Source organism: Colletotrichum paranaense (genome assembly GCF_030867605.1).
Source record: "Colletotrichum paranaense strain IMI 384185 chromosome Unknown Scaffold_9.1, whole genome shotgun sequence".
Taxonomy (NCBI): Eukaryota; Fungi; Ascomycota; class Sordariomycetes; order Glomerellales; family Glomerellaceae; genus Colletotrichum; species Colletotrichum paranaense.
In genome coordinates this window covers 385,364-406,553 of record NW_026848967.1, presented here as the reverse complement: position 1 = coordinate 406,553, position 21,190 = coordinate 385,364, and the positions used below count along the sequence as shown (strand labels likewise).

At 51.2% G+C, this 21,190-nt stretch overlaps 8 protein-coding genes across 8 annotated transcripts; 5 read left to right on the top strand and 3 right to left on the bottom strand.

Moving 5' to 3' along the window:
• Positions 1–774: 774 nt before the first annotated feature.
• On the top strand, positions 775–2,447 carry CPAR01_10886 (uncharacterized protein; the record flags this gene model as incomplete). Its single annotated transcript, XM_060495146.1, has 4 exons — positions 775–950; positions 1,685–1,790; positions 1,861–2,047; positions 2,101–2,447. The coding sequence occupies 4 exons, from the start codon at positions 775–777 to the stop codon at positions 2,445–2,447; spliced, it is 816 nt and encodes a 271-aa protein (XP_060345494.1).
• Positions 2,448–3,557: 1,110 nt separating this feature from the next.
• Positions 3,558–7,199, top strand: CPAR01_10885 (PDZ domain-containing protein; the record flags this gene model as incomplete). The annotated part of the gene is made up of 4 exons (XM_060495145.1): positions 3,558–4,279; positions 4,347–4,543; positions 4,602–6,899; positions 6,958–7,199. 4 exons carry the CDS (start codon positions 3,558–3,560, stop codon positions 7,197–7,199), a joined length of 3,459 nt encoding a protein of 1,152 aa, XP_060345493.1.
• Positions 7,200–8,161: 962 nt separating this feature from the next.
• Positions 8,162–9,934, bottom strand: CPAR01_10884 (uncharacterized protein; the record flags this gene model as incomplete). The annotated part of the gene is made up of 3 exons (XM_060495144.1): positions 8,162–8,673; positions 8,731–8,973; positions 9,046–9,934. 3 exons carry the CDS (start codon positions 9,932–9,934, stop codon positions 8,162–8,164), a joined length of 1,644 nt encoding a protein of 547 aa, XP_060345492.1.
• A 389-nt stretch (positions 9,935–10,323) lies between these two features.
• On the top strand, positions 10,324–11,527 carry CPAR01_10883 (uncharacterized protein; the record flags this gene model as incomplete). Its single annotated transcript, XM_060495143.1, has 2 exons — positions 10,324–11,033; positions 11,095–11,527. 2 exons carry the CDS (start codon positions 10,324–10,326, stop codon positions 11,525–11,527), a joined length of 1,143 nt encoding a protein of 380 aa, XP_060345491.1.
• Positions 11,528–11,922: 395 nt separating this feature from the next.
• Positions 11,923–13,745, top strand: CPAR01_10882 (uncharacterized protein; the record flags this gene model as incomplete). The annotated part of the gene is made up of 4 exons (XM_060495142.1): positions 11,923–12,037; positions 12,332–12,379; positions 12,476–13,462; positions 13,597–13,745. 4 exons carry the CDS (start codon positions 11,923–11,925, stop codon positions 13,743–13,745), a joined length of 1,299 nt encoding a protein of 432 aa, XP_060345490.1.
• Positions 13,746–14,559: 814 nt separating this feature from the next.
• CPAR01_10881 (uncharacterized protein) lies at positions 14,560–14,967 on the top strand (the record flags this gene model as incomplete). The annotated part of the gene is made up of 1 exon (XM_060495141.1): positions 14,560–14,967. One exon carries the CDS (start codon positions 14,560–14,562, stop codon positions 14,965–14,967), a length of 408 nt encoding a protein of 135 aa, XP_060345489.1.
• Positions 14,968–15,818: 851 nt separating this feature from the next.
• Positions 15,819–17,662, bottom strand: CPAR01_10880 (cytochrome P450; the record flags this gene model as incomplete). Its single annotated transcript, XM_060495140.1, has 2 exons — positions 15,819–16,511; positions 16,571–17,662. 2 exons carry the CDS (start codon positions 17,660–17,662, stop codon positions 15,819–15,821), a joined length of 1,785 nt encoding a protein of 594 aa, XP_060345488.1.
• Positions 17,663–18,375: 713 nt separating this feature from the next.
• On the bottom strand, positions 18,376–19,872 carry CPAR01_10879 (uncharacterized protein; the record flags this gene model as incomplete). The annotated part of the gene is made up of 5 exons (XM_060495139.1): positions 18,376–18,765; positions 18,817–18,992; positions 19,038–19,194; positions 19,528–19,575; positions 19,675–19,872. Coding segments are annotated over 5 exons (969 nt in total), but the record flags the coding sequence as incomplete, so codon positions are not given.
• Positions 19,873–21,190: the final 1,318 nt, after the last annotated feature.

The window sequence follows — 21,190 nt, the reverse complement described above, 5'->3', positions numbered from 1 at the left end:
GGACCCTTCTGAGCCTAACCCCATCAAGCTTGCTTGAAACTTTTCAAGCTGAACAGGCATGAGGAGACGAATAGACAACCAGCATCATTAGAATTACGCGTTGTGTCGTTGTGGTTTATTCTAATGCTCGTGAATATCTCGCTTTGTCACTACTTTCGTGTTAGATGTGGCAATCTTCGTTCTCCGCTGCCCATGTAGATGAATGGCAAGGGGGCGTTTCGAAGATTTACGTGCAATGAAGTAGATTCTCCTAGATCCTTGCGTCAACACCAGCACAATAAACGCTGAAGTCATCGCGAGTTCCTGATTTTCTACAAACCAACCCCTTTCTCTTTCTTTACTGCCCTTTTCTTAGTGATCAATTTCCTTTCTACGGGTAGCTCATGCTATCCTTTGTGGCCCTCAGCTCACAGCCAAATGCCTTGCTTACTACGTCTCTCTCTCTCTCTCTCTCTCTATCAAGAAGGAAGAGGCGGAGACTTGAGAGTGCCTCGAGATCCGGAACGTTCCTGGATCTCACGATCCCGTGAAATAAAAGTCTAGCTCCGCTTATGTCGTGACTCTGACCCAAGGAAAGCCTTGCTCGCCTTTCTTCTCTTCTCTGAATTGTTTTCAGGAACAAACCTCTTGCGTTTGCAATCCTTGCCTATCTTCGAAAGGTCCGAGCCGCGATATCGTTTCTTGCTGTACGGAATCGAAACGCCGAGCGAAAGTTGCTCTACTTTGCTTATACTCGCACCGCATTTTTCGACTTCGACTTGAATCAAATAAGTCATGGCGAAGACCCTCGGCACGCGGAAGGAGGCTGTTACGCTTCCTCCGCTGAGACCTCCCAAGCCGACCCTCAAGTCGAGCTTCAGAAAGGGCCCTCAGCATTTCGCCAACAATATGTGCTGGCATCAATACGGACACAACATGGGAATTCTGCTCAAGCATCTTACTTGCAACATGTGAGTGAAGGGAGTTTCCTCGAGTCTTTTGGTTTTTGTTTCTCTTTCTCGGGTTTATGGGGATCTGTCTGGGTGGTGAGATATCATCACTGAGGTTTACACTTATTGCATGTTTTTGGTTCGTCGAGGGTGGTAAGGTTTGCCTTCCTCCAGAGAATCAGGTTCCTTCTTTCCTCTGGAGCTTATTCTGAAGAAGAATCCCGTCTCCTGCCGTGAGAGCTCTCAAATAGCTTGAACTCACATTGGGAAGATAGTAGAACTCTTCGAGGAAGGAGACGCCTTGAACCTTTCCCCGTCCTTCCTTCCTGATTTACACTGCCAGAGGCCTGCCTCATTCCCATCCACCTCTCACATAAAACCCGGCTCTTCCACCCTCTCACTCTACCCTTCTCACTTCCTCACCCTCACACTTCTTTTCACACTCACACTTGTTATCATCGAACCTCAGCTACACAGCGAAGCTGCAAAAACTTCATCGTCTATCACCGTTTTCACTACAAGTGAGCAATACACCTTCACAACCCAAATCTTTTACCTGCCTCACTCGATCTCCTTCCGTTATCATCACCACCCTCTCGCACCTTCTTCCACCTCTCACCACCATTTTCACTTCCGTCATTACCTTCGCATCTTTCATCTCTTGTCCTCACATTCTCATCTTTCTCGCACATTCCTTACTTTCCATCAGTAGTACATATTCCTCGTCGTTGGCTACTGACAAACCAAACTTATAGCAGAGAAGAATACCATCGTTCCGACATGGCTGACACCAAGTCCATCAACGGTAGCGAGGCGGCTCCTGCCGCTGGTCGCGTCGGTGCTTGGACCGATGCTGAGCGCGTAAGTCTGGCTTCAGTTCAGTCGTATTTTCATTCCTTTCATTCAGGTTCTCTAACACACGGATATATAGTTCCAGCTTGTCCTCCGCGTGCTCGCGACCGTGCTTCCTGACGGCAAAGGAGTTGACTGGAAGAATGTCAACATGGAGGGCCGCACTCTGAAGGCCTTGCAGGGCCAGTGGACTGCTATCATTGCTCAGATGCGTGAGATCAACACCGGCGAGAACGGAGAGGCCGCTGCCCCGAAGCAGAAGACCCGTAAGTCATCATTATTCTACTCATATCTACATTCAAATTGACTTCTCTCCAAGCCCGCAAGACTGCCGTCAAGAAGAAGGCTGTCGCTGCTCCCGAGGATAGCGAGGAGGCCAACGGCGACCAGGAGCGCAGCGAGGAGACCAAGCCGGTCACTCCGAAGAAGCGCGCTGCGGCGACTAACGCTGGTAAGTATCGCATCCAGACACTCGATTCCCAACGATGCATGAAGCTGATCTATTACCAACCAGATGGCACTCCCAAGAAGAGACGCACCCCGGGCAAGAAGGCGGCCCAGGTCAAGGCCGAGGCTGAAGAGGCTCAGGAGACTGAGGGTGAGGCCAAGGTCGAAGGATCTGAGACTCAGGTTGAGACCAAGGATGAGAAGGATGGCGAGCAGTAGGTTATCTAATACTGCTGCCGTCGCTGGATAGCCGTCTCACTCTACATGGCTGCGGTTGGTTTTCATTGGGTTCCGCGCAAGGAATGGACATTACTCTGAAATGGCTTGGAAAGGGGACAGAACGTGCGACTAATTGCTCTTGAGTTCACATACGTCCCTGGGGTAGCTCAGGTCATCAGAAATCAAAAGGAATACTCTTCACTCTTGCTGTGCCCATCGTCTTGGGCCTCGGGCTCTTTCGCTGTCCCCCCGTAACCTCTCCCGGGACCATGCTGTAGTCCGTAAACCAAGACGGAAAGAACAGCTTGGAGTCAGATGTGGCTGGAAGCCGGTGGCGACAAATGATTGTCCGCATTGGAAGACAATATCAAGCGACTTGGTGGGCGGTGATGAAGCCCCGAAACCGCGCCCGACAATCGATAAACCGGCTCTCCAACGAATCAGGTCGCCGAACATGGACTCCCATTCAAGGTGCATCCCGGCCGGTCATTCGAGCAGGACGTTGTGAGACCTGCATATTCTTGCAGCCTGGAGTTCGGTCGTTGGTGGTGTACTGCGTGAGAGCATGATCCATTCCGTCCCATCTCGGCCTGCGGGCCAGGCACCACACTCATTGACGTCTGCCGTCAAGAGTGTTAAAGTGAACTTTGCCAGAGTGCTAGACCGCCTTAGCGAACTGTACAGGCCTCAATAGGGACGCTAGTGTCACATTACATCAGCAACCGGGGAATTAGTGGAGAAAATTAGCAGGGATGGACACCCACCCGGGACATGCACCCATTAAGCGGGCTCTTATGCATCTAGCCTGGTGATCTCACCTGGGTGACCCCCATATCGGACAGATCCTGTTTGTTTGCCATCGTCCCGCACCTGAAATTTTTGACGACAAACGACGTTGGCAAGAGGTGTTCGCGTTTCCAGCACAACTCTGCTAGATCACCTTTCCCACACTCATAGAGGGATCACATGCGCAGCAGCTTGAGGTTCACTCACACCCTACTCTGATAGCCGGGACAGCCAATTGCCCGCCGTTCATTTGACAAAGGCATTGTTCATTTTCGTATCCACAGCTGAAGGTTGCCATCCTTTTCTTCCACCTTCTCTCGCTGGATGCGCTCCGTCTTTACTGGAGGCAGAGGGACTTGCTTGAGCCTTGCATCCACCCCGGCAGTACTAGCACGACGACCTTGGACAGCATCCACCAACACCGTCACCACCACCACCACCACCACCACCAAAACCTTCACCCTTACCTCCCCCCAGCTTTTTCGACGCCAACTCGAGCTCCTCCCGTTCGCACAACGCGGCTACTCCCGTTTAGCTCGAGCCATTTCATCTAGAGACACCGGCTATAAGACAACGCGACGAACCATCGGCGCTCAGACTCGTCGCCCCTTCTCAGCCGCCGTCGAACCTGATCCCTTGTCGGCGCAGCAGCAAAGCGAACTACCCTCTACCCAGACCACAACGATCGAGACCGCAAACATGAACGGCAACAGCGCATCGCCGCGCTCCAAGCGCAAGGCCCCTACGAGCCCCGAGGGCTTGCGACCCCATAAGCAGCATCGCGCCCTGAACGGCAAGCTGTCTGCCGGCGACAACACACCCGAGGTTGAGCGCGTTGAGGAGCTTGAGGAGGAGAGCGAGTTCGAGGATGCCGCGCGGCTGAATGGCATGTTTCCCATGACGCAGGAGCCGGAGGCGTGGCAAAAGACCATTGAGAACGTTGTCAGCAACGTTGTCTCTATTCGCTTCTGCCAGACATGCTCCTTTGACACGGATGCGGCGTTAACGAGTGAGGCCACTGGCTTCGTGGTGGACGCTCAGAAGGGGTAAGATTAGGATTTTACGGAGGCAAGTCATCATAGGGAGGCAGGGGGCTGACGAAGTGGACTACAGATACATCTTGACGAACCGACACGTCGTTGGATCCGGACCGTTCTGGGGTTACGTCGTCTTCGACAACCACGAAGAGGTTGATGCGTACCCCGTCTACCGCGACCCCGTTCACGATTTCGGTATTCTTCGATTCGATCCCAAGGCTGTCAAGTACATGAAGCTGAATGCGCTGGTGCTTCGTCCGGACCTTGCAAAGGGTAGGCAACAACCTTGATGGGTAGTGTTTTGGAAGTGGATCCGCTAACAGCTTGACAGTTGGTGTTGAGATCAGGGTGGTTGGTAACGATGCCGGAGAGAAGCTCAGTATCTTGTCTGGTTTCATCAGTCGACTGGACCGAAATGCGCCGGAATACGGAGAAGGGTACAGCGATTTCAATACCTGCTACTACCAAGCCAATGCTGCCGCCAGTGGTGGTAGTTCTGGCAGTCCGGTTGTGAACGTGGACGGCTTTGCGGTGGCTCTGCAAGCTGGTGGACGATCCGATGGTGCTTCGACAGATTACTTCCTGCCATTGGATCGACCGTTACGAGCTTTGGAATGCATTCGCCAGGGCAAGCCCGTCACAAGAGGTGACATTCAATGCCAATTCCTCCTGAAGCCTTTCGACGAATGTAGACGCCTCGGCCTTACCCCGGAAACGGAGGCTGCGACTCGCCAGCACTTCCCCAAGGACAACAACATGCTTGTTGCCGAAATCGTCCTTCCCAAGGGGCAGTCTGACCAGAAGATTGAGGAAGGCGACATCCTGGTGAAGGTGAATGGCGAGCGTGTCGGTCAGTTCATCCGTCTGGATGATTTGCTGGACTCGAACGTTGGCCAGACCATCCATCTTCAAATCCAAAGAGGCGGCGAGGACATTGAGGTCGATGTCGAGGTCGGTGATCTACACAAGATCACCCCTGACCGCTTCGTGTCCGTCGCAGGCGCTAGCTTCCACAGCCTGTCATACCAGCAGGCCCGTCTGTACGGTGTAGCGTGTCAAGGTGTCTTCGTTTGCGAGGCGACTGGCTCTTTCAGATTCGACAACGCAGACAATGGCTGGCTGATTCAGACCGTGGACCACAAGAAGACCCCTGATCTGGAAACCTTCATTGAGGTGATGAAGACAATCCCAGACAAGTCCCGCGTGGTCGTAACTTACAAGCACCTGCGTGACCTGCACACTCTGAACACCACAATCATCTACGTCGATCGTCACTGGTCAGCAAAGATGAAGATGGCTGTCCGGAACGATGAGACTGGCCTCTGGGACTTCACTGACCTGGCTGATCCCCTTCCTCCCAAGGCGCCTGTTGCTCGCTCCGCCTCTTTCATTCAACTCGAGAATGTGAAGCACACGGCCATTGCCGATCTAGTGCGCAGCTTCGTCCACGTCAACTGCACCATGCCTGTTAAGCTGGACGGCTTCCCTAAGAACAGGAAGTGGGGCATGGGCCTGGTGATTGACGCCGACAAGGGTCTTGTTGTCATCTCAAGAGCAATTGTGCCTTACGATCTGTGCGATGTGACGATCACCATTGCGGACTCGATCATTGTCGAGGGCAAGGTCGTTTTCCTCCATCCCCTTCAGAACTATGCCATTGTGCAGTATGACCCGGCGCTGGTCAATGCTCCCGTTCAAAGTGCGAGGTTGAGCACGGACAACATCACTCAAGGAGCTTCCACCAACTTCATGGGATACAACAGGATTGGAAAGATTGTTCACGCCTCCACTACAGTTACCGAGGTCACCGCTGTGGCGATCCCGGCCAACTCTGGTGCACCCAGATACCGTGCCATCAACGTCGATGCCATCACTGTTGATACGAGTCTCAGCAACCAGTGCGGAAGCGGTGTTCTCGTCGCCGACGATGGTACGGTCCAGGCCTTGTGGCTCACTTACTTAGGCGAGCGTTCTCCCTGCAGCAACCGTGACGAGGAGTACCACCTTGGTCTCGCTACGCCTACTCTGCTGCCTGTCGTGTCTCAAATTCAACAAGGCATCGTTCCCAAGCTGCGCATGCTATCCGTCGAGTTCAGAGCCATCGCCATGGCTCAGGCTAGAGTGATGGGCGTCTCTGACGAGTGGATCAGCAAGGTCACCGAAGCAAACAAGACACACCACCAGCTGTTCATGGTCAGCAAACGGACCTTTGAGCGCAGCGAGCAGTCAAGCGCTCTGCTTGAGGGTGACATCCTGCTCACTCTCAACGGCAAGGTCATTACCAAGGTTTCCGAGCTGGACATCATGTACTCTCACGAGGTCCTCGACGCCGTCATCGTCCGCAACTGCGAGGAGATCCACATCAAGGCTCACACCGTCGCCGCCGACGATGTCGAGACCGACCATGCCATCTCCTTCTGTGGTGCCATCTTGCACCGACCTCATCATGCCGTCAGACAGCAGATTAGCAAGCTGCACAGCGAGGTGTACGTGTCAGCCCGCACTCGCGGTTCGCCTTCTTACCAGTACGGCCTCGCGCCCACCAACTTCATCACCCACGTGAACGGCAAGGCGACGCCTGATCTGGAGACCTTCCTCGCTTCCGTCCAGAAGATCCCAGACAACACCTGTAAGTAGCCATCCGGCCCATTCGTTCCTTGTACATCAGCTAATCGTGTTTCTTGCAGACTTCCGACTTAAGGCTGTCACCTTTGACAGCGTGCCTTGGGTCATCACCATGAAGAAGAACGAGCACTACTTCCCGACAACGGAGTGGACCAAAGACCCGTCGGAATCTTGCGGCTGGAGACGGAAGACGTACGAGGGCGGCAAGACGTACGATGGTGAGGGTCCCGATGGTGTGCTCGACTCTGTGCTCGCCGTCACTGAGGACGCTGAGATGGTCGATGAGCCCCCTGCGCCCTTGTAGAGCAATACGAGGACCACATACACACTTATGAATCAAGCAAGCCTGTCGGAAAAAATGACGACCGACGACATTGTATCCCACCCTGACTCGGCATCATGAGATCCGGGGCATTTTAATGACAAAAACACCATTCAGACACACACACCATTGGGAAAACTTCTGGACAAGGACAGGACAGGACATGGGCAAAGGGGCTGAGGGATTCAAGGGCATGGGCTAAGGCGAAACGCGAACGCGCACGGCCGTGAGGACAGCATTCTCAACTGGATGTTCTTGTATGTACATGTATAAATAAGGGTTATAGGGGAAAGGGGGAGGATCGCGTTTCCGATGGAAAATCTTGTCCTCCTATCTTTTCTCCTAGGCTTTCTTCTTTTGCTTCGTTTCTCTGTTGAATACCCGTCTGACTTCGAGAGGGAAGTCTTTTCGTCCTTAAAGCCGTCTTGCTTTCTGGTGAATGCCGTGCTGCCTCTCCTGAACAGGTTACGACTCTTGCTTATTAGTCTACTCAGGTTTCAGTAGGTGACGGGCTTCCAAAATGGCTCATGATCGACAAATCAGGTATGACCACCTATATCTTGTATCAACATATAGGCTCCCTGTAAAACATGTCTATTGTGCAGCTCGCCTGAGGTTGGAAGGCCTCCAAAAGTAGAAACAAGTGTCTTGAAGTAAAAGACGGATCTGGACTCACCGACCAGGAGAAAGTATTACATATCCTCAGCTATCATGTATCCGACCCATCCGTTTGTGTTTGCCTTTGAGCTTATTTTGATCTTGCTGACATTGGCACTTCGCCGGGGTGCCCTTTGTGTTTCCTAAATGTGGCTCTAGTTCCGCCCCAGCTTAATTTTGGGCTTCCAGGACTTATGCTTGCTGGCAATGCCTAGTACTGGAGGAGGCACAAGGTACCTCCAACTCTTGTGCGGCCCAGCTTTGATGTCGAATCACCGTCTCCCAATCTATGAGCAGGTCCGCGGATCGTTTTGGTACCAGATCGTCGGTGTGACATCCGCCGAACCGTAGGCGGAATCTGCAAACGAAGCGAGGTCAATCGGGGAATCTGGTGGTATAGCCTCCTCATCTGAAGCCCAGGAATGGTTGACATCGCATTCAATAATTTCGTCGGAGTAAATGTAACGCTTGGTTTGGGGAGGATCGGAATTGGATCCTTGTTCGGCAGGAGCAAGGTTTAGCGCTTTTCTTTTGGAAGCTAGGCTGAATGATTGTTCGGAGGAGAGCTCGTAGATCTCTCGATTTGCTGAGTCTGCCAGTATCCGAGTAGCATTTACCGCAAAGTCTTGTGGAGAAGCCAATTGAACGGATGCCGCACCCAGACTTTTCCGGATGGCCTCGAATGTTTCTTCCAGAGGAAGAACGTAGGCGTCGCCAAACATATCCGCCGCAACTATGTGGCCAAAGACTTCATGATAAGCTGAACCCACGACCCATGCACCGGAGTCGCCTTCCCTAACTATCACAAACTGTCAGTCCCAAAGGCTTTGTGACACATAACGTTGAGAGAACTCACCTTCGCCATCATTCATCGTGAGCATGTACGCCGGAGTGAAGGCATCAGCCGTTTCAAACAGGATCCTAGCCGGTTCATTTGACAGCAAACCAGGCCTAGAGTAATCGGCGTTTGCAATCATCTCAACCTCCTGACAGGCCGCATCCTGGGTGAAAGTCCCAAGCTCAGTGGCAAGAGAGTACTCTAGAGTTCTCCCCGAAGGATTTCTCGTTCGATATCTATTCGAGCCGAACATCAGAAGATCTTGACATTCAAGTAAAGCCCAATCAAAATCTGGACCTTTCTCTTGTGGCCTATCTCGCGTCCAAATCTTACTGAGTATCTCCCAGTCACCACACCCATATACGCTCAGTTCACGCGAGAACGCTTTGTAGCTATGTCTCTCGAAATCGTAGTCTCTTGAGCATGCCATGTTCTCATCATCGAAGACGTGGCCAACCGTCATTCCGTACAGCGTGCTCCGACCTGCAGGATTCAGCACCTTGATCACCCCGCCACAAGTAGCGACCCTAACGTCTCTCTGGGTACTCTTGATACTCAGAGCACGTCCACATAGGCTCCACTTATCAGATCTCCCAAAGTCGGCAAAGTCGCTTGAAGTTCGGTCCATAGACATAAGCGAGTGCGATAGCTTTGCTGTTAAACGTGGCTCTCGTCCTTCAACTATGATGCTGACTGAGGAAGTCTGTTCAGTTGATTCGCATAGTTGTTTGACTATCTTGGTCTTCTCGAAGAATTCTTTAATATTATCGACCAGTTGACTGGGACAAAGCACAACAAGATGCTCATGTGCGTCCTCTTCAGATGTTCCGAGTATCATTTTACGAATTGCCGTGGGACCGAATCGTCCGTCGGTCTTTTTGAGTCGGGCCAGTAGAAGTGGCTCTATCTGATCAGTCATATACTTGAAGCGATCATTCGTTGACTTGTCAGGTGGTGCTTTGAATCTCAAAAGGTTTTGCCCCCCTAACTTGATTGGAATTCCTCTGCCGTATAGAGGCTTGCTGTTCTGAAGCTCGTCTCGACATTCCGATAATGAGATTGGGTCATTTGGAGACGAGTATCCCGAATCTATAAACTTCTCCTCTACTGTAGAAGTGATTTGACAGGGAGCTGGCTTTGTGGTCCGCTGCTTTCGAGTTGTTTCGTTGAAGTAATCGCTGACCTCAGTGCGAGCGACGGCTGTCAAAAGTTCATCGTCCATAGTACCATAAGTTGTGGAAAAGGTTTTGAGAGCGGCGCGCTCGTCGACCCAAAGTTGAAGCCAGCTGGCTTTTACATATAAGGCAAGGTTGATCAGGCAGACCAAAGACTTCCTTCTCCCGTAAAGAGCACTGCCACATCTAGTCGTCAGCCCCAGACACTGCCTCATATACGACAATGTGCCTAAGTGCGGGCTGCCCAATTACCAGCCTCGATCACGCAGCCTGCTTCCAACGTGCATGCACCATAGCTCGTAAAGGCTTGGCTCCGCCTTGTGGTAAACAAGGTGGCCTCTGGCCGAGAATTCGTATTTGTTTCTGCAGAGCTTGCATAACTGTGGTTTCTTTCACCTACGTCTCATCTTAACTTTTCTCTGCCTCCTTCTCTATCATGGACGGGCATGAGATGGAAACGTTTCCTTTGGAGTCGGTCACTAAGCCGCAATTGCGGCGACTAGGGGGAGCACTATGGGGTTGGAAATTGGGTATTGACAACGAAAGCATACAAGTCAGGCCGAATACTGTGAAGCTGGAGCCCTATTTCCAGTTCTATCGAAAGATGACAGCGTCCTATGTATCTGATGCTTTCCCGCCGGATGAAGTCCAAGCTTTACGATCGCACGATGATCTATGCGACATTATCACATTGATCACGTCCAAACCAGATGCTCGAAGAACCGCGTTGACGGAAGAATACTTCTCTGGCCGTCAGAGGGATAGGGAGACCCTGCCAGAAGATGAGAAACAAGCCTTCAACCTCGCCATCAAGGCTATTCTGATGATAAGCTGCTCATACGAGGAAGAAGCTGGTAGCATCGAGTCCAGCATCTGGAGGAACGACCAGTCCGCGCGAGACCTTGTGTTGGCTACATTTCCAGTCAGAGATCACCCGAACCTCAACGAACCTGACGGATCCCTGCCAGATATCAAGTCAGCGTTGAGAGCAACAAGGCTCAAAAAAGTTGCTCGACTATCATTCAGGGGCACAGATGACCTCCGGAACCATCTCCGGATGGATCTCAAAACCGGAGTTGTGGAACTTTACCACCATACTGCCTTCTTGAAGGAGTGCCTCGAAGTATCGAAGGATATTGACGTAGAGTAAGAGATCAAGACCACACTTGATGACGGACGGCATGCTTCAATTTCTAATACTCTTTAGGCCTGTACTACCACGAAAACTGGCTTGGGAAACCCTAGACTCCCTTCAAAATATTCTATTTCGCATATCAGACGAGAGCTCACGAGCTTTACTTCGATCTTTAGTGTCGAAGGACTCCTTCGATCCCGATTGTCTGAGCCTTATTTATCGGCCATATCTGCGTGATAACGAAAGAGAGATCAAGTATCATTACTGGGGCTCTCGATTGATGGACTTATACGACGAACTCGAAAACCCAAGACCCCGGAAACCTATCTACGTTTGGTTAGAGCAACGCAGTAAAGCAAGGCATGTGATGTTGGCGACACTCATTGGGGTAATCATTGCAGTAATCATTGGATTACTGGGACTAGTCGTCAGTCTCTTCCAGGCCTGGGTGTCGTATCAGGCGTGGAAACACCCTGTACAGGACTCGACCGAGGTAGCTAAATAGGGATCAAGATTGGCCTTGTGATTGAGGAGTACAGCTCATCGAGGCTCAACTTGCTGCCATGGAACGCTTGTTTTTATATATAATTGATCATAGTTTCAGTTTTCAATTTGATTTTACGACACTTGTAAAGTCGCTGGGTCCGAGGAGGTTTGACATCCTTACATTGGTCTTTTATTGAGTGTTCAGGGACATCATCTGCTTGAAAGGTTGATGGTGGAGAAAGCTCTAGCTTAGGTGGGGTGGTGACCATGTTCCCCGCGCTCCCTCGGGTACCCGGCTGGCTTATCAGTGCAGACCTCATCTTCATTACAATCTTCAGATAACAATCTTTAAAGTTGAAGAAGAAGCGCATCTAGGCGTCCGTATCGGCTATTGATTCTAGCTCACCCTTGAGCATGCGTACTAATGGCGTCGAGTCCAACTTACACGGCAACGTTGCCAGTCAGCAACCCTTCAAGTTCGTTCTGGCAGTCCGAGCCAGATTCCGTCATCAGCAATCACAAGTCGTAAGTCAGTTGAGCCCAAGTTGCGATTCCACAAACCGGGATTGCATTCTCCAAAGAAAAAGGCCGTTGAGATGTTTGTCGCTCTTATCAAACATCCGCGCAATCATACGTCCAACATGATGATGGCAAATACTGCTTGACAGCTTTCAACTTTCTCCCTTGTCGCAGTAGTCAATAGCAGCGGGTGAACTGACGTCTGAGCGCTTCTAGTCATGAACTTCCGACCTCAGCAGATGTAGTCATAATCGGGGCTGGTATTTCTGGTGCCTTTATTGCCCATAGACTGCTTACAGATCAGTCGCCCAGCAGACCAAAGTCCGTATTGATGCTCGAAGCCCGAGCCGCGGTAAGTGGCGCTACAGGTAGAAATGGTAAGCAAGTTTTCAGTTTCGAAACCAGTAAATCTTCTTTACGACCAACGAGGTTTGACTGTGTGTCGTAGGCGGACACATCAAACCTGATTGCTATCGGGGGTTTACCGCATACTCCAAGCTACATGGCCCCGAGGTAGCTGTGGCACAGTGCACATTTGAAGCGGTTAACCACCGCGAAACTTTGGCATACATCCGAGAAAATGGCCTTGATGATGAGATAGACCTCGTCGAATATCGGTCCGCGGATGTGTATTTGACGGAAAACACCTGGAAAGCAGGACTCGCATCTTACAACGGCTTCAAGGAAGCTGGAGGCGACGTCTCCGAAATCACAGTTTTGCCAAAGGCTGAAGCCGAAGAAAAGCTTCGTATCAAGAGTTGCTTTGGCGCCATCACATTTCCTGCTTCAAGTCTCTGGCCGTATAAGCTGGCTATGGCCATGATACGAAGGTCTCTCGAGGCTGGCCTTCAGCTTGAGACTAACACTCCAGTGCTGGAAGTTTCTCAAGCCGACGGTGGGCATGGTGGTTGGACTGTCGCGACTAGTCGCGGCAATGTCACTGCCAATAAGGTGATACACGCCACCAATGGTTATGCCTCTCATTTACTGCCGGAACTTGATGGGCGCATCATTCCCCTCAAAGGGCACGTTGCGGCCATCACGCCTCCGCCTGCATATGTCGACTTGCCGCTGTCAACTTCTTTTGCTTTCGTGTCCGATGAAAACTACGACTATCTCATACAACGTCCCGGTCCGCAGAAGTACCTGGTCTGGGGTGGAGGAGAAGGCGCACATCCGAACGGGCCTGAAGGCGGCTACGGAGACTGCGATGACTCCTTTGCCATTCCCGAGGTGCTTGACTTCATCAAAAAAGGGCCATCTCGGACTTTCAAGTGCTGGCAGGAGTCTCTCGAAAGCCCAAGTTCCGGGGTCAAAGGTTCTGTTCCATTTGCTTGGAGCGGCATCATGGGGCTCAGCAAGGACTTGTTGCCTTTCATAGGAGAGCTGCCTGGCAAGCCTGGCCAATACCTCATCGGTGGCTATCACGGTCATGGTAAGCATCATTCGTCTTTTCAACGTCTCCCACCTCCATGTTTTGATAATCGTGCTGGAGAAATTCGAACCGCATCTTTCCATTCGGACGTTTCCTTTTCTACATCCTGTGCTAATGGGAAGGTAACTTTCTAGGCATGGCCCGCGTATTCCTGTCAACTAAGGCATTCTGCGACCTTTTCCTCGGACAAGCAATTGACCCGCGCGTTCCATCGCCTTACTTTGATCTAGAGTCTAGGCTTAGAGAGCCTGTTGACATGTCCAAAGTGGGGGACATCTTGTAGTGCGCTGGGGCTTCCATATCAAGTCCCGCAGAACATGCGACTGCGTGTGGGTTGGTCTGATGCATCGCTTTCGCGTTGTGCTCAAGCGGTACACATCTTTTCTAGGTTGACGTCTGAAATAATAAAAGATGAATTCAATAGCTTGATCGCGCGTGATTAGATGAAACACCGGTGTGGACGTCTGGTGCTGTTTTAGCTAGCCAACGATAGTTTTAAGCTTGAGGGGAACGTCAGAGGATGGGGAAATAGGGGCTGCAGTTTGAGACACTGACATATGTCACACCAAAGGAAGTTGAGACGGAATCAATAAGTAGTTTCAACGACATATAAGTCAGGAGCTTTCCCCAGCAACTTCCATGTTAAGAGTGCCTTTTCTGCCTTGCACAGGTGCGCCTGAGTCAGCAGTCACATCATCGTGTCAAACACCGTCTCATTTTCTGTCGATGGAGACCGGAGAGGCTATCCCTCTCATATTCTAGGATCTCCTTGCCAGGGCAACTTTGACATGCCCAAGCTAGAAAAACCCAAACAGTTTTGCATCACCATCATGGAACATCACACTCAATGCCTGATGGTATCCAACGAAAGTAGACACACTTGAGCGTGATTGATATAAAAGGCGCCTCACGAGTAACGCAGTTTAAGTTGTATTAACTCTCGGAAGTATCTCGTCTCGCTCTCAGTAAACTTCCGCTAGTCTTGCAGCTTTCTTTCCTCACTACTCAGGCAGTAGTCATCGTCTTACGACTCTCATAATCATATTACAATATCGCCGACCAGCAACCACCTTTTGTCCTTTCTATCATCAGCAAAAATGAAGTTCTCCACCTTCGCCATTCTTTTCTTGAGCAGCGTTGTGACTGCACTTCCCCAACCGTTGTCTGGCAATGAAGCCATTTCGGATCTCCAGGCACGAGTCGCCTCGAACAACCCCGGTGGCGACGTAGGCGGCGCTATCCTAGTCGACAGAGACCTTGACGAGCTTGTAGCTAGGGACATCGAAGAAGATGACGATGAAGGCCAAGACATCAGCGCTTTGGACACGAGGGAACCAAAGCAAGGTGGAAACGGAGGCGGCGGTGGCTCAAGCTTGATCGAGCAGCTTCAGAGCACCTTTGACCGCAACAACCCCAACGGAACTCCCGCAGCACCCGGTGACCCGGCTGATCTCAATGGCGATGGTGTTATCAACGTTTTCGAAGCTGGAGCTCAAGCGTCCTAGGTGTTGCTGGGAAATAAGAAGAAAAGAATTAAGATGTTAAAGGAGGGGGGGGGGGGTCACATACTTCACAATAATCGTATCATTTGGATATGAAACAACGTCAATTGTTAAGCGAGGCATCCGGCTCCTAATATTATGCTTGTGCTGCAGTCAGAAATTTGAGTGATGTGAACAATGGCACGTGAAATACTTCCCATGGGCTAAATGGGAAAGAAGCCCGTCGCCTAAACTTCCTTCCTTCTGCAACGTCAATCCTAACCACCCCAGGCAGGAACCGCAGGCGTATGCCTTATATTCAGATTGGGATCGCTCACTCGTCAACCAAGCCCCCTTGATCCGTGTGGTCGAGCGGTACAACGCTTTAGTCCGTTGGTATACGAACTTGGTATGAAATCTCGAGAAGTCTGCAAAGATGGAGGGTTTCGTAGGTGTAGCCTGTTCGATTCATGGACTGAGAACCCGAGCTTTTGGTTTTTTTCTTTTTCAATTTTTGATACCTTCTACTGGGCCAACAGGCTAGTCGACCAATCGGCAAAATCAATGACCTGCTCAAGACTATAGTTTCTTTCCACCTTCGGGGTCTTGGTGTTTATGAGGCGCAATACTCTCAGGCTATCACGGAAACCGAGATGTTCTACAAGTCAGCTCCTATTGTCTTGGATAAGTACATATGGAGACTCTACATCGAATAGTGCTTTATTTGGTAGAACCTGCATGCCTCTATCCCGATCCCGATAGCCTTAACTCAATCTAAATGCCTTCGCTAGCTGGAATAAGCAAGAAATCACCATACCCGAATGGAAAGACGATTTTTAAGAATACATGGCAAGTACAACTTTCTCGTCCTCAGCTCAATGAAGCGCCTGCAAGCGCACATAACAGTCCTTGGGCTTATACGTGAAGCCTTCCTTGGGCGCGTAACCAGACAGCTCCTTCGGGCAAGGAAGCAGTTGGAAGTTCCACACAATCATCGTGACGATAATGCGCATCTCGAGGTATGCCAGACGTCGTCCATAGCAGCCTCTGGTACCAAAGCCAAACGCAAGCTGGGGCCCGGCCTGCTGGTCAAATTCGGGCGAGGAATCGTTGGCATCTACCAGCCAGCGCTCCGGCTTGAAATGAGTGATGTCTGCGTCGTCCCAGGCTCTGGCCTTTGCGTTCTGGCTGCTCTTGCTGCGCATCGACTCGTCGACTGGGATGGAGGGCTTCAGGATGCTCTGTCCGCGGGCGGGCGAGAGGATGATGGTGCCCTTAGGAATGCGATGACCGAAGAGTTCCGTGTCGCAGATAGCCTCACGATCCAGGAGAACAGCGGCACTGCCGTGTCGAATAATCTCCTCTACTACGGCATCCAGGTATGGGACCTTGGTTCCAGTGATCTCCTTGATTGTCGGATTTCGGTTTTCGGCAGCAGCGTCGGGAAAGGCCGACTCGAGGACTTCGCGGAGCTTAAACTGGGAGTCTGTGTTGTCTCCCAGAAGCTTGACACCCCAACCTAAGGTAGTGCTGGTAGTGTCGTGCCCTGCTATCATGAGTCCGTAGATCTAGGGATGTGTGAGACGAGAGACTATCAATGATCACGGAGCGAATACTTCAAACTTACCTCGTCCATCATCATAGAAGAGAAGAAGTCTGGTTTCCTGCCATCATTATCGGCGAGCTTCTTTTCCCTTGAAACCATGAGTTCAACGGCAGAAGAATGCTCCTTAGACTCCTTGGAGTTCTGCGTTCTGTCCAGGGCCTTGCTGATCTCCTCGCGGAGGAAAGCGTTTTTGATCTGGATCGCTTGGCGTACAGCGGGTTGCCTCTCTACGCTGAGTCTCCACTTTAGTCTAGGGACGGGCGACCCTTGAAGCTGCTCAATTGCATCCGCTACATCAAGCGATGCCCTGAGGCTCTCGTCGATCTTGGCAGTGGGAAAGTGCAGAGGCTGCTCGCCGCCAGCAGGCGTTGATCCTCGGAGCTGGCGAATGTCATCAGCACCCAAGCCTTTCACAAGGTCCACGGTAGGACGGATGGCACTTTTGGCACCAGCTCCAAAGGAGAAGGCTGTCGTCGCATCAAGAATGGAATAGTAGATGTCGGAGTCGGCCTGGAAGGGGCGGCCTTCTGCAATGCGGGCCTTGTCGTTCCAGAGCTGAATGAGCTGCAGGATGCCAGAGTAGAGGATGGGCGCGGCGTTCTCGTTCAGGAACTGGGGAGACATGAGGTCCTGAAGGAGTCTTCGGTGGTGCTTCCACTCGCTGTTCGTCTTCATGATGATGTGGTGATTGGGCACAGCCCCTGAGATCATGTCACCCACGATGCTCGCTCTGTCGAATTCCTTGCCCCGCCGCAAAAGCACATCTTGAGCCTCTCTGAAATCAGAGAGAATGAGCATTGGTTTTCCGAAAGGGCGGATGAAGATTTGGAAAAGGGGCGAGTTGTGCTTTGCCGCTTGTTCGTGAAGCCATATCTGGAAAGCGCCCGTTCGGGTTATGCCCTCTTGCAGTGAAGCAACATCCCCAAGTATGCTCTTTGCTGAAGTCTTGTTGTAAGGGATGCCAGGAATCGGTTTGGGAAGAGCTTGTCTGTAGAGAAAAAGGAGCAGCAAGCCCACTACTACGAAGAAAATGGCATGGGCTGGTGAAAGGATGGCAAACTCCGTCGGTGTCTCCTCACCGAGGGATCGGCTCGGTAGTACTGTACCCAACATCTCAGTGACACGGGCTGACGTTGTTGGAAGATTGTGACTGGATGATAAATCTCCGAGACTGGATTGTTAAGGTTTGAGACTAGACTGATTATCCCTCCCTGAAGCCGTTGGCTGCATCACGTCTCTTATATCATTGAGGTTTGGAACGCAAGATACAAAACTGCAAGACTTAAGAGTCAATTCTCCGTTGCTATCCGGGCAATAAAGTGCAACTGCACGGGGCTCCATGAAGTCCCAAGAACCCACCATTCCACGAGGGTATTCCAACGATATGATCCTCAAAATGCTGTCGTTGATTCTTGTCCGGAGACTGATGTCACTTGTGGCGATCACCGCCGACTCAGAATCCCGAGCCGTGAAGCCCTGCGGGCCAAGACGGCGGGCTCTAGCACGGCGCATCACCTCCGCCAACGGTCGCGGGGCCAAGTGCTTCGCCATAACAACGTCTTGGCACATTACGAAAACTGCACCTCGAGAATCCACAGCCATGCGGCTGACATGTGACGTACGAATGGTGGTCAAGTCAATCAGATAATCCGTTTGGTTGCCTTGAGCGGGCCGTGGCGATCCTCATGCACCTAACAACGCGCCAAGACAGGATGTGATTCCTACGCTCGGCACTCAATAAACTCAAAACTGGAGATGTTACAAGATTCGTCCAACAGAGTGCGGTTCGGAAGAAAAAACCTCGAGGCTACTTGATCGTCCATTTCCTATCGAGGTCGGAGCAGTTCCCGCAGTGCCCTCCCGTAGTCATTGCCATTCGGAAGTCTCTGGATCGTGTGGATGTGATACTTGGCGGGCTCTTTGTTGGTCAGGAAGACCCCCGAGTGGTGGTCAAACTCAAAGAGTGCCACCGGACTCTGAATACGGTAATAGAAAGGGTCATCTTCTCCGAACCCGCCAATCCAACAAAAATGCGTTTCGTTGAGGTGCTTGAGTATCTGCTTCAAACGGTGTCGGAGTGGCTCAGCAGGCCATAGGGCCAAGAACTCATGCACAATAGCCATGATGAGTATTTGCTGCTCTTCGGACATATCGGTGACAATGATGCCTTCGTAAGGAATCACGCGGTTGTCTTGGAAGGCTCCGGCCATGTGTCTCTATAAATATCTGTTGGCCAAGAATCCGCAGACGGGAGTACAACATCTTACCTGGTCGGCTGGGTTCCACCGACCTTCTGGCATTGCAGGATCTTTCATTGTAGGGTATATTTGAGCTTTCTGTTGCAGTATCGGAGGTAAAGACTGCATCAGCTGTAGGCCCAGCTGGCCCTCGTTGGCGCACAGCGTGAGACCCTTGTCGAGGCCTTCGTCAATGATCTTCCGCACTGTCAGCTTTATCAATGACCTGGGTTAAACAGATGATGAAGAACCCACGTTTGGCTCAGCGCCGATAAAGACTGGTCCTATCACCATTTGCTGGCGAGCGATGAAAACGTTCAAGCATAGATGATGGCCAAACAACATGTAACCCCAGGGCTCTGTTTCTGAGGGCTCACCGAATAACGTGAAACTGAATGCAAGCATTATCTTTAGTCAGATGGAATAGAAAGAAGGCACCGGGATTCTCACGAATAGCTGTGTTCGTTCAAGATGGCTTCTTTTCCACAAATTTCCCCCAAGAACTTGTTCACTTTCATTGCTCCTCGGACCTTGGCAAAGCCACTAGGGCTAAGAGATTGCTCCAAGAGACCTGTGATGGCCTCTGTTTTCGTTTGCTCGAGGTCCTCGAGGCGTATACCGCATTGATGCAACACAAACTCTGGATTACTCCATCTTCTGCTGCTCGGACGAAGGTACCTCATCAATACTGTGGTCAAACCTGGTTCCTATTGGTTCCTATTGTCTGAAAAAGCGACGTACCATGTATCCGAATCCAAGTCGTAGACTGTATCTGCTTTTTCGGACGGACTGAGTGAGTCTAGCACTCTATGAGCCGCGTCAACCTGTTTGGAGTCAACCCATGCTGGCAATACGCAGGGTCAGCTGGAGCCGATCGTTCAGGTTTACCATCTGTTTCGTTGGCGCGCCTTCATCTCGAATTTGATACAGGCCTTCTCTCCTTTTCCCATCGTTTGTGACGCCGTAGAATGGGGCATCGAGTTTCTTTCTCCAGTCTTCCCGGATAGCCTCTAGATGCGGGCTTTTCAGGATAGCCTCTGAGTACTTATGAGGATCACTGACGTCTATCCCCTCAAATCGCGACCAGTCTGTTCGTTGTTAGCTGTACGCCGCTTGTTGCAAAGAACAAGATGATGAAGCTAAGCTCTACTTGATGAGTACTTTCCTTTTGGCGGAACATAACGCCTATAGTCATATGCGGGTGTCTTTGCTGTGTTTTCCATTTCGCGAGTTGACCACCTGTAGGTGCATCTGCTATGGTGAATAATTGCAGGGGCCGGACGGATTCGGTTGCGATTTTACTGGAGTTCCTTCAAACATATACTTGACATTTGCCACAAACGTTTCCCCGCAGTTGATCAGAAAGCCCCTGCTTTTACAATGTGCGGGCCCGGGGTTCTTAATGAAGAGCCGACCTCGGAATCTCGGAAGCGGACTTTGGGATCGACGATGAAGACGCCGCCAAGCTTTGTGTGATTTCTGGCAGACCAGCTTCTGGGGGAAGAAGTGTACCTGTACTCGCAGACTCACCTCCTTTTCATTGTAGAAACACAGCCATGTGGCATGATGGAGAGTTTGCGCTGATATTAGCCTAATAGCGCATATGGCTAGCAGAAATACTGCTGAAATAGACTTTTGACACATGCTTGGTCAGGTCAACTACAGCTTTGTCGCGCTCCATACACTCCGCGGCACCACCCATTTAAGCTCATTCAACCTCACCAATAAGGCAACGATCTGTTCTTCGGAAATTCTTCTTGGGGAACCAAGGTATCCGGGTGTGATACATGTTTGAGGATGCCCCGTTCTTTTGGGCCGTCTGGAGGGGCGCCGAACCGTGTCGGATTGTAGTTTCCGGCATTTACTCACGTCCGACCGCCGCCTCGATCGGCTTCTGGTGGGGCCCGTCCACCGTTGAGCTCCGACCAGACCTTCCGTTAGAGTGGACAGCATCACCGTTTCGTCCATAAACCCTCTGCCCAATTAAGTGTGAGAATACATCAGATGCGAAGTTTACTTTGACCCTATTGTTTCTTCGATCTAATCCGGTCTAGTTTTGATTTAGTGGAAAAGGTGTCCGGATTAGGCGTTTTCAGCCGCAAGTTTGTCTTCACCGAACTACTCCGTACACCTCCGACCTCTCGTCATGTGAAAGAGAAATTGAGTGCTAAGGAAACTTGAAGGCAATCGTACTGACTACAATCAACTGTTATTCCGCGACCCGAGGATTTATTTCCGGCCCGGGCCAAGGCCCCGCGCCGCACTCAGCCTTAATGTGCCAGAACGGCGTAGACACATTGCAGCCTGGTGTGCCTGCGTGATCAGAATCAGGCACCGCCTATCTGGATTCAGAAGTAATTTACGGGTCTTTTCGGTGTATCCAATACCGAAACAAGAATTCCAA